General features: G+C 42.0%; 2 protein-coding genes and 1 long non-coding RNA gene across 5 annotated transcripts; 2 read left to right on the top strand and 1 right to left on the bottom strand.

Annotated features, from left to right (window-relative positions):
- Nucleotides 1–291: 291 nt before the first annotated feature.
- LOC114010552 (uncharacterized) lies at nucleotides 292–9,099 on the bottom strand. The gene is made up of 3 exons (XR_003552019.2): nucleotides 8,833–9,099; nucleotides 3,983–4,100; nucleotides 292–3,862 (listed from the first exon to the last, which is right to left on the bottom strand). It is a non-coding gene; the product is annotated as an uncharacterized LOC114010552 (long non-coding RNA).
- MAGOH (mago homolog, exon junction complex subunit) lies at nucleotides 6,624–8,509 on the top strand. The gene is made up of 5 exons (XM_055815856.1): nucleotides 6,624–6,780; nucleotides 6,923–6,981; nucleotides 7,137–7,247; nucleotides 7,553–7,635; nucleotides 8,243–8,509. Exons 1-5 carry the CDS (start codon nucleotides 6,693–6,695, stop codon nucleotides 8,340–8,342), a joined length of 441 nt encoding a protein of 146 aa, XP_055671831.1. The 5' UTR covers nucleotides 6,624–6,692; the 3' UTR covers nucleotides 8,343–8,509.
- Nucleotides 9,100–9,249: 150 nt separating the features above from the next.
- Nucleotides 9,250–16,058, top strand: CZIB (CXXC motif containing zinc binding protein). Of its 3 annotated transcripts, none has more exons than XM_055815854.1 (8): nucleotides 9,250–9,420; nucleotides 9,508–9,591; nucleotides 10,017–10,073; nucleotides 10,805–10,886; nucleotides 11,357–11,388; nucleotides 11,822–11,903; nucleotides 14,928–14,989; nucleotides 15,817–16,058. In XM_055815854.1, the coding sequence occupies exons 1-8, from the start codon at nucleotides 9,415–9,417 to the stop codon at nucleotides 15,892–15,894; spliced, it is 483 nt and encodes a 160-aa protein (XP_055671829.1). In that variant the 5' UTR covers nucleotides 9,250–9,414; the 3' UTR covers nucleotides 15,895–16,058. The 3 variants fall into 3 exon arrangements, with proteins under 3 accessions (XP_055671829.1, XP_055671830.1, XP_055671828.1); XM_055815853.1 differs by having other exon boundaries at nucleotides 9,254–9,420; nucleotides 11,822–11,899; nucleotides 14,924–14,989; XM_055815855.1 differs by lacking the exon at nucleotides 9,508–9,591 and having other exon boundaries at nucleotides 9,253–9,420; nucleotides 11,822–11,899; nucleotides 14,924–14,989.
- Nucleotides 16,059–16,595: the final 537 nt, after the last annotated feature.

The following is a 16,595-nucleotide window of genomic DNA, read 5'->3' as shown; positions in this document are numbered from 1 at the left end:
TTTTGCTCCCTGCCACTTGAGGAATCTTCAAACAGTTTGGCAGATTTTTTTAAGCAACACCAGCTTCCACGGAAATACATGAACAGACTGCAGCACTTGGCTAATTTCTAAATGAAAAGTTTGAAACATGCAGTGACGTAAGATACTTTTTTCTTATGTAATACCAACAATCTGGGGGAACTACTTAGAGGAAAATTCACACATGCTAACTTCAGTCAAGATGTGCCAGATTCTTTCTGCATCTCAGAAGAAACCACTGGATACAAGCTTCAGCCCTCCATGTCAGCCCTCGTAAATATCTCTGTAAAATTCTGAGGTGAGAATTAACACACATCTATTTTTAAATAAGTGCAAATAATATTTTGTGTAAGTTGAAGTTAGTTCTACCATGAAAAAAGCCAATTGAAATAAGTAGTATTTATTTTCTTAAATTATTTGTGGAAATAAAGCTATGAGGTGGATTCATCTGTTCCACGCCCCTGTTACTCTTCCTGGCTAGCAATTTTAATACACCAGAGTACACACCAGCTTCTAGCATTGCCAAACCAAAGAGGGTAGAACCAGATTCATATGGGAGCTGACTTTTCAAATGAGAAAGTAAATTACATTATAAACTTGCATTTGCCACAAAAACAATCCATAGAAAAAGCAGAAAATCAAAATCAACCAAAATAAAAAATCTTCATTAAAATTCACTAAGAGATTCACATGAGACACAGCAGATCTTGTCTAATGATAGGGGGACAAACATGGCAGCTAAGACAGTCCCTTCCAGTCCTGTTCTCCATTAATTTCCATTAATCTTTCTCCTTTTCAGACACTCATTTACACATCTGAGTCTACACTAAGTTTAGGATTTTTTTTTCTTCTAATACATACATCAATACACTGCATTTTTGTTTACTTAGTCATCAAGTATTGCCTTGTAAACAAGGATGTGCATTTGCAAAGAACGTCTGTCAGTCAGTATCTGGCAACAGTGGCATAGCGCAGCAGGGAAAACCTTACCTCACAGAGCAATAAGGTCATTTTACTTGGCACCAAAACCAAGTAGATGTTACTTCTTACAGAGCTGTATTTTTAACCATGTAGATAAAATTTACCTGTATTGCAATTTCAAGATACAAAGTGGGAGGTCTTTTTTAAATAGCCTATTACAATGCATAGCTTAGTATTAACAGAGAAACTCACAGTCTTGTCTCTGAACAGCCACAGCAGACTGCCGACTCAGCCGTATTTTGATACTAATTATCTTTCAGACAATGGAGGCACAGAAATTAACATTCCTCAAAACTAGGATATAATTCCCTTCCCAGTAACTGAAGAAGTAACACAGGTATAACAGGGATCTACATGCAAAATCAAAATCCACACCATGGAACACATGAAATGCTATCAAATACATTTTAAAGAAACATTTTATGAATGTATTAACGTCCAAATATTATATTGTCTTAATTTAGTCTGTGAAATTAGTTTCTTTGATAAAGGAATCAAAAATAATTAAAGCTTCTGTAGATAAAAGGAAAAGCAACTGCATAAAACTTTTCATGTTTAGGACATACCTTCACAAGTTACAGACAGAAAATATCAGAAAATAACCTGACATATCTAGAATCTATGAAAAAAAAATGTGTCACCCAATTCTCCAAAATATTCAACACTTCTAACGAAGAGAAAAACATAGCAGAATTACAACTATTTCAATGTCATAAACAGGTTTTCAGGAAAATACAAACAATTCATACATCTTGCAACCTTGAAACTAAGTTAAATTAGGCTCTGAAGTAGGTTGACTTATTAGAGCTTTCTGCCAGCTTTTACTGACATGAGAAAAAACCCAAATAGAAATATTCAAAAGCATGTTTATCTGATTTCCCCCATTTTGCCAAGTCTCATACAAAACTGCTCCCCATAGGTCAGAAGTGAAAATCATGTAAACATTGCTCTTCTTAAAACATCAACAACAAAAAACCCACTACCCCAAACTTTACAAATTAGTATCAGTATCGAGATTTGATATGCATATTATCATATTACAATCCTTCTATCATATAAAATAATAATGCTAAAAATCTGCATTTATAGATATTTTCTTCAGACAGAACAATTAGTGTCTGTATATGCTTTTAAACAGAATGAAAAGAACTACAACCCACACATTGGAAAGACATTCTGTCTTTCACAAACACAACCTTAAGCCAGTGCATTCAAGTGTAGCATGCTTTTTGATTACAAATGTGTCGAGATCACTCAAACAACATTGTGGCAGCAATACACTATCTACCGTAATGCCATCAAACATGACATTCATTTTAAGACAACAAAAAACTAATACATACACAGCAAAAAATATTTTTATCTTACCCATAATATGCATTCATCATAAAATATGTTAGAATTAGTATACAGAACTCAAAGACAGTTGACACCTCCCACATGAATTCAAATGCAGGTTCTCAGGATAACTCATATTCCAATTTGCTATTCCTTCCAATGTAGCAATTTAAACAACAATGCAACTGATATTCTCAAAAAGTTTTATAAAACAATTTAGACAATTACAGTGGAGTCATTCTCTCACAAAAACACCCTCTGAACTTGAAGTCAAACCTGACAGTACTGAAGAGGAACATACAGAGTTTATAGTTGGTATTACCTTCAGATTGGATGACCAAGTTCATACAATAAGCAGCGTAATAGTTCCACCCTTCAACCTGGTACAAATGCGAGTGTTTCTTTTTTTAGGCTCATGATTTAATTTCTTTGCACTTCCTGTAAATGTTAAGAAAGCAATTGGTCAGCTATTTCTGTATCAGTATGCCTCTTCTACTGAAGGGCCAACTTCTAGATATTTTATAGAATGGAAATTCATAAGGAAAGCAGAGTGCAACTGTGAATATTCAAGCCCAAAGATGAAAAATAATTAATGCTTTTCCACATTTATTAGCTACTACCAAGGGCCTGCCTAAACCCAGGAAACTACGGCCAACAAGCCAGTAAATTTTAGTCACCTATTTTAATTATAACCAGCCCTTGGAGATTACAAAAGAACACTCTTTTCTTTAATTAATACACTTTGGATACTATCCATAGCCAGATAAATAGTGAGAGGACTGGAGAAAACCCCAGAAATTTTAACAGAAAGGTGCCATAAATGACAGAATGATAGACAGGTAGGTTTATTGTGATGGGAAGTATATGGGGACCTTTGATTCAATAACCCAAGCTACTAAGCCCAGCAGCACAGGCATGACTTTGTCCCACTTAGACAGAACTCACTCCAGAAAAACTTTCTCATCAGAAGCCCACATCTGGCAAAGCTTCCTAGTGGTAGCTCCCATCTGTTTGTATGAGAGGGCTTTGCTAGCTTGTACTCGTTAGTTTTAAAGAATTAGGGCAGTATTAAGTGATCACTTTCAAGAAATCTTCCTACAAAAGGACAATACTATTTAAACAAAGATTCACACTGTACATGGAGTGGCACCGAAAGTGCTTCTTACTGGATAGACAGAAGAGCAATGAACCACATCAGCTTCCTGTAAGCAGACAGACAGTAACAGAATAAGGCAATATAACCACATTAGATCTTTTTACATGGAAAAACTCAGGAAGAAGAAATGGAATAAAAAGACATGTGTTTGATCCTTAAATGCTGTGAGAGACTGCAACCCCAATTTACTTTTAACAGGAAGAAAGGACTCCCAACATTTCCTGCAAAACACTTATCCTCTTCTTACGCATATACTTAGAACTAATACGCAGAACGGGCTGAGTACTATCTTTAATTCACAGAAGCTGAGGTCTTTCTTACCATAACTGCTCCAGTGGGAAAATGGCATCCAATGAGACTGTTAGGAAGCTGTAAACCAGAAGAGTCTATGAGGTTACAGAAAGTCATTTAATTGGATTAGTGTAACATCCGTCTTAGTTAAACAGGAGTGAGTGTAGGATGTATCTTTCACATGTGCCAGTCACTTACCCATGAGGAGCTAAACTGAAGTAAACTAAGACATAAATCCAGGCAAAGTGCACACACCAACTTCCTTATGCAGGGCAGCTTTCCATTACAGTTCTCACTTTGCCTCCTAGCACCTCAGCTGTGAACAGAAAAAACTCATGTATGTTCTGAAATCAAATATACCTTCCAGTCAAACCCGGCCAGACCTAATATTTCCAGAATTCCTAACCACAATGTAAATGCAAGAAGAAAAGTGGTTTAACATTTATTTTAAGATTTATACTCTTAAAACCTTCATATAGTGAATTTTTTAAAAAAACTAAACACCCTTTACAGTATTTCAGAGGGGTTTTTTAGTGAACATCTTTCACCTAATGTTATTTCAGTTTGCCAAACTTGTATCTTGTTTCATTAACAATTTAATACCTTCTGAGGTATTTCTGTAGAATTTTCTTCAAAATTAACCATAATCTTATTTTCTAATAGAAAAAACTCTAACCTCAAAAGATGTTTTCACTTTTGTAATGATTTCTGGCAGAACTCTGAAGATGTCATTCTATTAACTTTTAACTACAGGTAAGGATTAAATTTTCTCTGAGTAAACACAGTACAACACATCATGTCATATGCCACATCATACAGAACAATCAAACCACAATACAAATGGAATGAGTACTGCCAGATTCGATGTAAAAATGCTCTGCTTCATCATTTAGCTGAATTGTGCATATTTAGTTTTTAATCTTTATTTATAAATAGATTTCTCCAGACTCCTCATCATTGTCTTTCAATATTCTCCAGTTCCCTTGGGAAAAGAACATAAGCTGTCCAACCTAGAAAGATGAGAAGGAGCTGGACTTATTACCATGCAGTGAATGACACTAGAGTCCATTATCTGTTCAAAAGTGAGCCTTAAATATTTCACCTCCCTCTACCTTTTTATTTTCTTCTCTCACTCTTGGTGAGTCTATAATTGTTATTTATTTTGTGTGTGTCCAGTGACTAGTCTCTTTAGGTCCAAGCAAATAGTAATTTAAGTTAAACGAGACAATTCTTTGCGCCATTATTTTAATCCAATGAAGTCCTAAAATATATCCAAAGTAGCTATTTAAATTTAATTTATAAGTGCCTAGATTTAAACATTCAGATTTTTCCAGAAAACTACTGTACTGCCTCTCACTGCAATAATTTATGTTAAATCAACAACCAATCCCAACATTTTGGGGGTTTGACTGTCCTAGTGAAAGCTCACAGCTCCTACACAGTCAGAAGAGGACACTAGATCACAAAACATACAGGGCTCCTGAAAAACAAACTACAACCAAATCTGACCTATCAATGGGGGGTTTAGTTTAGTCAGTTTACATATGAATTATGCCCAGATGCAAACACCTTGGGCTTTCCTCCGCACAATTAACTGAGATCAAAAAGATTATTTGAGCATTACACACCATACCAAAGACTGCGATTTCCACAGATTACACCTGAAAGCAGTTCAGTTATTTCCACTCAGTTCATAGAAGTAAATATTACCATAATTAACCCTGCTGTAACTCTAAAGCAGAGTGAGCTTCATTAGCCCTGCACTAACTGCCTATACCTGGGATGTGACTGCAGCACGACCTAAACCAAATCAAGTTCATCAGCGCTACGGCAGTACAAAATGTCCCCCCTCATTCAGTGTCTTCAATAAAAAGTGCCCCTTCTAGTGATCAGCAAAAGAGACACCCTATTTATATTTTTTTTTTCCTTCAGAAGGGAATATTTTACTAAATGACATGTCTCAGGCTCTTTCCTTTCTCCCTGCAGTTCCCCCCAAAAGAAAAAGGCAGATATTGCCACCAGTCCCATCACTCTCAGACCTCAGGCCACCAGTGCTGAGGGTACCTCAGCAAACCGGGAGCAGTGAGAGGGCGGCAGAGGGGTGTAGGGGCTGCGTGGGGCAGCACCCAGCCCAGGGCACAGCACCCACCACCACCGGGTGGGTCACCGCCTTCGTCTGAGGGAGGCACAATTCAGATTCTAATGCAGTAATGCGAAACGTTAATGGCTGAATTCATAATAAAAAGCTACCTGCTCCTCAGTTTTCTTTTATTACTACTATGTCTAAATAGTACAAGGAAGCTTTTATTAGCAATGAGTGAATACTTTTCATTTTCCGCCTAGAAAAAAGCCACAGGTTCCAGGGCTGAGCACGCGGTGCGGCCGCCCGGGCCTGAGACGAGGGCCCTGCCAGGCCCACCGACCCTGAGTGGGCTCCGGCCGTCCCGGGGGCCAGCGGCGGTGCCCCGGCCGTCGCCACCACCGCCGCCACCACCGCGGCGGGGCGAGGGGAGGTGACAGATCAGGCACCACTCTGGCTCTTTTCCTGTCTAACAGTGCAAACATTACTACCAGAACACGGCGCGGCGTCGCTGCCCGGGCACGCCTCGGGGATGCGCCTGCCGAACGTCGGCCCCAGGAGGGGGCGCGGCACCCCTCACTTGTACCGCCTGGTGCTGCTAGGGGCCTCGGCTGCGGCCCTGCCCCTCTCCCGCGGCGGAGCCGCCTCCCGGTGCGGGCAGAGGGCGCGGGAGCCCAGCCCTCCCCTCACGGGCCCGCCCGCAGCTCGCCGGGGCCCGCCAGGGGGCGCGCGCCAACCGCCGCCGGGAGCGGGAGCGCGCTTCGCCCCGCCCGCCGTGACGCGCTTCTCGCGCGCCGCCGCGGTGCCTGCCGGGGCGGTGGCGGGACCATGGCGAGCGACTTCTACCTCCGTTACTACGTGGGGCACAAGGGCAAGTTCGGCCACGAGTTCCTCGAGTTCGAGTTCCGGCCCGATGGTGAGGGGCGGGGCGGGGCCGGGCGGCGGCGGGGCCGTTCTCACGGCTCCGGGGGGGCGCGGGGCCGGGCCGGGGGCCGCCGCGGCGGGGGGCGGCCTAGCGCTGCCGGGGCGGCCTTTAACGCCCGTCCTGTCTTCGGCAGGGAAGCTGCGCTACGCCAACAACAGCAACTACAAGAACGACGTGATGATCCGAAAGGAGGTGGGGAGGCGGCCCTGCACGGCGGGGTCCCGGTGGGGCCCGGGCGCTGCCGGGGGCTGCCGGGACCCGGGGGGTGGTTCGTGCGGGAGGGTATGCGGGGCAGCGAGCCAGGTGGGGCCCGGGGCTGGTCGGTCACGTCGGAACGCTGTCCGTAGGCTTACGTGCATAAGAGCGTGATGGAGGAGCTGAAGAGAATCATCGACGACAGCGAAATCACGAAAGAAGATGATGCTCTGTGGCCGCCTCCCGACAGAGTGGGTCGACAGGTCGGTGTGCAATGCCTTTTCGAGTTGCTGCTTTAATTTTTGTATCTTAGTTCATTAGAAGTGTAACTGAAGATTTTCTTTAAGCCAGTATTGTTTTTAGCCAAGAGGCAAACAAATAGTGTTTTAAAACCTGAGTGGTGCCTAAATGCAAATTTAGTTGTGAGAGTTACTGTGATTCACAAGCCTGCTGTGTTCGATACCCTTGCAATAAAAATGGAAAAGCTGTCATCTCAGTACTTAAGTATTTCTGTAACCAATACCATACAACAATAGTTTGAGTTTCTATATAATCTTTTCTTTTTCAGGAGCTTGAAATAGTAATCGGTGATGAGCACATCTCCTTTACCACATCAAAAATCGGTTCACTCATTGATGTAAATCAATCCAAGTATGTCCTCCGCTTTCTTATGTTGCTGGTGTTTTTGTGAAATGACCTATATTAGAACTTGCTGATTACTAGGTACTTGTATTTTATGTTGTTTCAAAGTGCAGATCGTTTCCTTGGGGCACAAGTGCTCTGCGTTCCAGCGTAATGTACCAAATGCTTTTATACTGTGGCATTACACGCTGTATTTTGAAACTGTGAGCAGCTAACCTTACTGTAGGGACCCCTGTTAGACTTACTCAGTCTCTGAACTGAACTGTCATTGGGTTGTCCATGCCAGTGTTCTCTCGGTCTCACACTGGGAGAACCAGTGCTTCTGTGTTTCACTGAAGCTGAAAAGACTGGGTATTGTTGTTTTTTTTTTAAATCGAGACAAAGTGGTGTTACAACTTGCTTTCATGATGAAAATGCACATTTTTGTAAGACTTAAAACGTGCATTCTTGGAGTACAGAATGTTTCATCAGTCAGTGTAGAATGAAACAAATCCGTTAATGTCTATGAGGACCTCTGAAAAGTCCCTGTAGGCTGTTTAATAGGTTAGTTCTATAAACTGCTCTCCTAGAACATACAATTAACTTTTTTCTCCCTTCCTTCTGTTGCACACTGCAGGGATCCAGAAGGCTTGAGAGTGTTCTACTACCTGGTCCAGGACCTGAAGTGTCTAGTCTTCAGTCTTATTGGACTACACTTCAAAATTAAGCCAATTTAAATCAAACAAATGGAAATTTGTATTGTAATGTCTGTACGGGGGGGTGGGGATGCTCTTTTGATTCCTCACTATTGAGGCCTGAAGCTTTTATGTATGTTGGGGTTTTGTTGGTTGGTTTTTTTTTATAAACTGTCAGTGACTGTCTTAATAAAATGGTGAGATCTGTATTTTTAATTTAGAATTTCTAGTTAGAAACTGACTTCCTAACACTTCTTTTTATCATGGTACATTCAAGGTATGTTCCTTCATTTGTGTCACACAAAGCTGTATTTCACTTCTCAATCTATGCAGCAGTAGGAAATGGAAATGCCAGGCTCTGCAAAATGAAGCTTTTCCCAGCTGTCAAGATCAACTTTTGTTACTATCCTGAGCTGGCTATTTTGTTGGCCAACTCAAGTACACAGAACAACTGAAGCCCTAACTCTGCATGTGGTTACTAGTTGGAGCAAAGACATACATCAGCTTGATAATGACCCGCTGCAGCAATTACCTGTTTGCCTTCAGAGCAGAAGCAGACAGCAGGCCACCTGGCAGCCATCCTGGATCTGCACCGATAGTCCCGTCCAGCTTTAGAAAACCTGAAATTAAAAGCAATGTATTTAGTTAAGCTCTAGACTAGCAGATCTATTGTGCAGTATTCACTTAAAGAGGACCAAATATGCCTCAGCTTCAGCGTGGCGGTTTTTCTACAGCTCTGTGCAAGACCTCTGCATTGGTCCAGGATTCTGAGGATGTTCCTCACGGGTTTTGTGAGGTGAAAACCTCTAACCCCTATTAGCTGTGCCAGCACCTGGGGTTTCAGCACGTGGGGCTTCACCCCCCGGCCACAGGCACCGCCTGTCCCCCCCCCCTCACCCGGCAGGGCGGTGACAGGCCGTGCCGCCGGCGCCATCTTGGCTGAGGGCACACACGCAACGGGGCGGAGGGTAGAGGAAAAAACCCGACCAAACCGCGCCGGAGCGTCTTGAAACCCGCCGTGCTGCCGCAGGAGGCCGGCGGGGCCTGAGGGGGACGGCCAGGGCAGGCCCGGTGGCGCGGCGCCTCCGCCAGCCGCCGCGCCCCCCGCGGGGCCATGGGGGTAGGTAGCGGCCGCGGAGGGGCGGGCTGAGGCGGGCCGCGCTCGGGCGGGCTGACTGAGGGCCCCTCGCTGCCCCTTGCCTTGCAGAGGATCGGGCTGCAGCTGCGCGCCACGCTGGAGAACATCACCCGGCTGCGGGCCGAGGGGGAGGACTTCCACTGGTACCTCAAGGTGCGGCGGGGCCGCGGGGGCGGCGCTCCCGGTGCTGGGAGACCGCGGGGCTGCGCGGCAGCAGCGGGGGCACCGGCGGAGGGATATGCGCGTTAGTGCGTGCCGTGGATCCGTGCGCGGTGCTGAGCGGTGAGCGGTGGCCGGTGGCCGGTGCCCCGCCGGCGGGTCCCTGGGCACCGGCCACCGCTCAGCACCGCGCTTTGATTTCGTGACGGTGCTTTGCAACGCGCTTTCCGCCCGCGGCAGAGCCTCAGGTCGCGACAGCTCACGGGTCTGTCGGGATAGCCAGCAGCCGATCCCTGCCTGCGGCTCCGCTCAGCTGTGAAACAGCGGGGATTGCAAATCTGGAGGGCTCGCCTGAGTTTCTTCATCTTGTCAATCCATTATTATGGGCAAGCTTTAAATTATTTATGCTTGTTTTCCAGCTGAAATGCGGGAACTGTGGTGAAATTTCTGAAAAATGGCAGTGCCTGCGATTGATGGTATGTCACTCTGTTACAACCTACATCGGAACGAAAAGGAGAAAAAAGCCCAGCCTGTTACACACAAGGGATCTTGGTGTCAGGGATGTGACAACCTGCCCTTCAGAGGAGATGCTATTTTAATAGTTATATGCACTCAGGAAATGCTGTCATACTAAAAAAAAGTAATTTGGAGGTTTTGAAATACACCATTGGAATGGTGACTGTTGGTGACAGGGTATTTACGTCTGCTTTGAAAGGCCACATTTCTGTAAAACTATGTGATATGAAGTGATAGCAGAATAAGGTTGTTCCCGTAGCATATTTCTCTGATGCTGATGGAATCTTTTTGGACAAGTTTAGGTAATTCAAAGTGAGTTAAGCATGCTAAATTAGCATTTGGAAACTGCAAAAGCAGGATAAAATTTGTCAGAGATAAGAGAAGGTTCTGTTCTTAGAAATAATCATCCCTTTTTTTTGCATACTACTGAACAGTAAGTATATTTTGAGGAGTTAATGATACGTGCCCAAATGGACAAGACATAACTGTCCATTATTTACTATTTTGTCTAGAACAGAATTAGAACAGCTTTCTGAATTGTAGATCTCTAGTGTAAAAAAAGCCTTCTCATTGCAGTATTTCTAAAAAGCTAAAGACCACTGTTGTGAAAGCTACTTTGCCTTTGCAGAGGTTTCCAGTGGCTCAGCCAGAGCACAGGTAAAAATGATGTCTCTGTTGTCGTGGGTTTTAGGACAGTGCTCCCCTGAAAGGAGGCAGAGGAAGTGCCACTATGGTGCAGAAATGCAAGCTGTGCTCCAGGGAGAACTCCATTGGTATGTACTTAAGACAAATATTCAAGAGGCATTGTCCATTTTACACTTATCCTGAGTTTATTTTTAGTCTCATTTTTGCTTGACACTGTTCACCAGGGATTTTCTTCCTGGTTCTTGAGTTCACAACAGATATGTACTTGTCATCATGCTCATGAAGGAAACAGCAAGGCCTCCTAGTGAGTTCAGGTTTCTGCATGAACAAAACTTGTATCCATGATGTCATTTTACAGAACCATGCAAATTTTTTTTTGTATTGGTAGGGTAACAAAATGGTGTAATGTAAACTTCTCAGGAGAAGTGAGAAAATTTTAGTTCTACCTTTTGAGGGCCAGCTGCAGGAACTGCAGGAACTGCTTGATTACTTTGTATAAGGAAATTTCTTCAAAAGAAGGTGGTGGTGATTGGTTTGTGCTGAACAAAACTGAAGACATAATGCCACTCACTTTTACACTTCTGATGTTTTCTTTTAGATATTTTAAGTCAGACAATCAAGCCTTACAACGTAAGTTTTTCTCTTTTATATCACAAGTGAAAGAAAAAGAAGCAATAATAATTTGAGGTTTTGCTTTATCCACGTTCCTCTTTCAAGAACACAAACAGCTGGTATTCTCTCCTGACAGAAAGTTGTCCCTTGTAGACTCCTGCACAGTCTCAAGTGTAGGACAATCTGACCCATTTCATAAGCAAACCGCAAGATTTTGTCACGCAAATGAGAGGTGATTCTGTAATGCCCATATTAGTTTCCTTTTGAAGGCTTCCTTGTGTGAGATTAAGAAATTCTAGTTAATGACCACTTATTAAATGAGCCCTAGGATTTTGCTGTCACTTGGGACATCAGAGTTGATAGTACTGCCTTTAAAGCAATTCATTCCTAGACTAATGCTTGTCACTGTCGTTCTCTGATGAAAACTAATGGTATCCTGACTCGATTATAGGCTGAAGACAGCGAGAAATTCAAAACGATAGTGGAGTTTGAATGCCGAGGTCTGGAACCAGTTGACTTCCAACCACAGGCGAGTTCTTATTTGTTATTTGTTTCTCAGTTTTTAAGAGCGATTCTTAATAAACTCTGGAGTGATAAAATACACACTATATGAAATGGTACTGCTTTTCCTGGAATGTCCTAGACCTCCCCAGCTTTCCGTCCTCTTCACAGTTCTTTTACTTCATTTGACTCCAACACAAGCAGCTAACACTAATAACTCTGGTATTCTTTGTGCCATTAAAAAGTAAAAATAAACACACCTTGGAGTTGTATTCAAATTGCCTTACAGGTGACTCAACACTGCTCATCTGAATTCATTTGAAAGGTCTTCGTTGCCCAGGTTACTGCAAAAGAGAGTCTTTCCCAAATGGGCATTGCAAGAGTACGTAATTAGATAGCCACATTCAGGAGAGTGCCACTTTTCTTCTTGGTGTGTTACAAAGAATAAATGAAGTTCAGGTTATGAACAGTCTTCAGTATATAGCCTCTAAAAGAAATAAAATCCTCTTTGAGATTTGACATCACCAAAGCCGTAAGAAATATTGGCATTTTTCCATTTGAAGCTAGATCAAAGACTGAAGATCAGCAGCAGTTAAAAGACTGTTGCAAAGCACACCTCAAGGTTCAGAGTTAAAGGATTTCTTCAGAGCCATGCCAGTCTTCAGCCATTCATTTGCTTGTGCATGGTCATGCTGTACGCTAGTTAACTCCCTACTATATTTAACCTATTATTCCCGTCGGATTACGTGTAGACTGACAAATATAAACCTGTCTTATCCTTCCCTCAGACTGTGACACTGTGCTAAGAAACAGACCAATAAAGCGATCCTACAACAAATTTGCTATCAGTAAAATCACCACTGCAGCGTGCAGCAGGATGTCATCTTTTATTAAAGCAAATCCCATCTTTTGAGGAACAAAATGGTTATTAATTTATTCCTGTTTGAAAGATTTGCAGCCAGACCTAGGACCTTGCACTTCAAGAAAACTCTATGAGAAGATTACAAATTTAGATGTTTATAGCTCTGCATTGTAGCTGTCAATTTTATTTTTATCTGCAGAACAAAGTCTTCAAGCTATAATAAAGCTTTTAATGTAATATTCTCAAAGTCTGGTCTGTGCACTGTATTGGACAGTACAGTTGAATCCCCGAGCAGATGTTTCAGATAATTTCCTGATGCCCAAATGAGTAAATATGTAGCCTGCTGCAGTTCCAAACAATTCTATAAACTGCTTCGTATCTGACATGATCCAAGCCACCCTGACTTCTCCACAGCCTTGGATCTGGCTTTTGATTATCACCAAACATAGCGTAATGCCATAGCATTACTGTATTTTCTTTGTATTTTTTGATAAGATATAATACAGCCATACCTGAAGTCAGTTTAGAGTGGCTTAATGCTGTAGTTTTAGTAGTTTTCTAAAAAAAAATTGTGAGTCTGAAAGAGGAGAAAGTATCCTTCAATTCTCTGATACAAATCTTCCTACCTAGTAGCACCAACACATTCAAACTGGGTACTTGTGTGTTCTGATAATGGGCAAGGACAATTCCCCGGGCCCAGTTCCTTGCCTTTCTTGTTTAATGTGCTTAAGTAGATAGATCTACTGCAAATCTGATACATAATTTTTGGTTTTACCTGAGGACAGTTTAGCTCCTTTCCTGTCCTTGTCCCTCACGTGAATGCTTCAACTAAAAAATTGAGGTTTCTCTATAATAATTCTTTTAAACCTTCTTAAGCTTCTTTGTTTTGTGGCACAACCAATAGTTTCATTGGCAACAAAAGTGCAACAACCAATAGGAATTTTTGCTTCTTTGGCGTGTTTATGCTTTAGCTGTTGGTCCTTTGCCAGTCAGCAGAGCGCAGGCAAGTCACTGCATGGCTCAGCTCCCTTCTGCAGGGATTAAACAAGTCTCTGCTCTGACGCCAAAGCTCTAATGACACAAGTCCCGCTGACTGTCTGGTACAGAAGCCTGTAATTCCAGCCACATGCCTTCTGTTACTTGGAGGGCTGATGAGTATCTCCAGGTGGCACAAGCAGGGCTTCTTTTATTTTCCTAGCACTTCTATACTGCAGCTCTGGGTTGTTGTCCCATGCTGCTGATCTTCCTCTCCAACCCTTGTAGTTCCCTTGAGATGGGCTTCTGACAACTGCATAAAGGCCATATTCAGACTGTGCCTTGCAGGTAGCTCTCCTGCTGTGACATCTGCCACACTCTATAGTTTATTTAACTCCCAAGTGCTTATTAACCTTCCATTCAAATCCCAAAATACTTTAATTCTGTAGTTAGAAATGGCAACGTGAGAGACTTTCCTATATGTTACAGAGGTGGCTGAGATTTTTAAATTCTGTTTTAAAACTAGTAAAACTTAATTTACAGCAGGGTAACTGTGAACCCTAAAATGAGAGAGCTCTTCCTATAGAAGAAAAAACCACCACCTTGCTGTTCTGCCATACCCCACTGATAGTGCTACTTCCTTCCTAGAGCTATCCTTTCCTTCAACACTTTACAGCAACAGTAAAGAACTCCCTACTTTTTTCACCTAAAGCTTGCTATTTACTTCTGTACCTAAATCAAATACAAGCTGCTCCTTCTCTACAGGGATCTGACAATATTTAAGCCAAACCTATTAACTCTATTCCACGTTTTCTTTCTGGTTTTTTTCTTGCAGTGCAAGTTTACTATGAAGCTACTTTATACATAATGCCTGTATGGATTCTCTATGCAAATTAAAGCTACTGGTAGTTGTATGCTACTAGATAAACTTAGAAACTCAGGTTTAACATTATCTAGAATACTTGGAAATACCTTTTTGTTAGGAAAAATCGAGGATCATGTTCCCTCATTTCACTCTGTGGTAGTTTATAGATTCCCAATTCACAAACCTTGTACTGGCCCTTAACCAGGGAAGAGCGTGACCATTTTTTCTATCTAATTGAAAAGAAATACAATGAAAGTTTGTGCTGAGTTACTTTCTTTAAACATATTTCAATGATAATTATTTTCTTGGTACAACTTACTCTTAAAAATTTACTGCAAATGTGCTTGCAGGCAGGGTTTGCTGCTGAAGGTGCAGAATCCGGTACACCTTTCAATGACATAAACTTGTTAGAAAAGGTATGTTGTCTTAGTTTCATTACTAAATCTAATTATCTAGCTTACTTTCCTTAAGTCACCAGTCTAAAATACACACTTTGCACATGCAAGAAACTAGTTTTGCTCCTTCATATAGGCAAAGGAAGGTCATAGCTGGAGAGAGAAACTAAATCAACTATGAACAACCAGCATTACTAACAGCATCATTTTAGAAGTATGCATAGCTTAGCAGCTGACAAAGGTAGAAATGCAACTTTTAAGTCACTCAGGAGTTCCAGAGAGTAAATACTTGGAGTACTAAATGGCTGGGGTTATTCACAGTGGTGAACTTATTTTTTTTAAGATGATGCCTGCACTTTTTCCTGCACACAGAGATAGTAAAAATAATATAAAGACACTGTCCTTCAAAGCTCAGGATAATGACTCCAGCACTGCAAATCTTCCTTGGCTGTGAGCAAGAATCTCAAGGTCAAATCTGTTCCCTGGTATCCTACTTGGCACAGATCTGCTTGTCTGCTTACCCACCTGACTAGGGTTTTGTAAATTATAGATAATCCTTTCATCTGCCATAGTTGCGGTCTTGTTCACTACAGACTGTGGACTACATATGAGAAAAAAAAAAAAAGTTGAAATAAAAACACTGAGACTGAAGCTCATTTAATTTCAGGTCAGTGCTCTTGCTTCTCTCAGCTATCAGAACTCAGCTCAGTGACTGCATAGTGCTTTCCACAGAAATTTAAGACCCAAATTCTGAGTAAGGCTTAGTTTCTGTTTGAATTCCAGTCTGTGTTTTAGACATGATTGCATTCTATCCTGTGACTAATACTGTGAAATCTTATTTCCTGTAGGATTGGAATGACTACGATGAAAAAACAAAGGAATCTGTTGGAATCTATGAAGTTACCCATAAATTTATAAAATGCTAAAGTGCATACCCCTAATAAATCTTAACATGCTTATTGATGAAGGAGCTGTAACCATCAGAGACGCAGTTTCCTCGGAGTACTTTTCGCATGGCTATACTTCAGAAATGGAAACCTAAGTTGTACTTATTGTCCCCAGCATGCCCTAATAAAATATTTTTCACAGAGCACTTTGAGATGGCCTCAGTACAAACTGATAATAGTATATACACTTGTCTGAACTGTGCCATTTTCTTAATGGTGTCTGTTTTGGGAACATTCATGGTTGTTGTGGACTGTAGCTTAACTAACGTACCAACACTAACTACTTAACTTAAAACCTTTCAGGTTTTTAATAGCCTATCATTAAGAAGTACCCACATTTGGTTCTCTAACATGAGCAAACGGGGTCTTTTTACTCACCACTCCTATCACCAGGAAATGGCTATGAGTGTTAGTAAAGGGACTGTGTTAACTGTCAAGGGAAACAGTGCATCTTTAGTAGCTTTCTGCCAGTTCAAGTGAAGACACTGAGGTGAGTTTACTGAGAACACTTACGAAGCTTGACTGCTATTGACGCTTACACATAGCTGTTACAGTCTTCTGAAAATCAAGTTATCTTTCTGACTATACCATGAACTAAACCTCACTCATTTCTAGTTGAAGACAAGACTTTCTACTTCTTGGCAAGTGGTCTCACAATCTTGCCAGCTGTTTAAAAAAAA

This window comes from Falco peregrinus, chromosome 10 (assembly GCF_023634155.1).
Source record: "Falco peregrinus isolate bFalPer1 chromosome 10, bFalPer1.pri, whole genome shotgun sequence".
Lineage (NCBI taxonomy): Eukaryota > Metazoa > Chordata > Aves > Falconiformes > Falconidae > Falco > Falco peregrinus.
Note: the sequence above shows the minus strand (reverse complement) of the source record. Positions and strands in the feature narration are given on the sequence as shown.

Excerpts from the sequence above, each read along its gene's own strand:
- MAGOH (XM_055815856.1), top strand. The coding sequence starts at position 6,693 with ATGGCGAGCGACTTCTACCTCCGTTACTACGTGGGGCACAAGGGCAAG. Across the intron at positions 6,982-7,136 it reads ACGTGATGATCCGAAAGGAG|GCTTACGTGCATAAGAGCGT; the intron begins GTGGGGAGGCGG and ends CGCTGTCCGTAG. Across the intron at positions 7,636-8,242 it reads ATTGATGTAAATCAATCCAA|GGATCCAGAAGGCTTGAGAG; the intron begins GTATGTCCTCCG and ends TGCACACTGCAG.
- CZIB (XM_055815854.1), top strand. Across the intron at positions 9,592-10,016 it reads ACTTCCACTGGTACCTCAAG|CTGAAATGCGGGAACTGTGG; the intron begins GTGCGGCGGGGC and ends CTTGTTTTCCAG. Across the intron at positions 11,904-14,927 it reads TGACTTCCAACCACAGGCGA|GGTTTGCTGCTGAAGGTGCA; the intron begins GTTCTTATTTGT and ends GCTTGCAGGCAG.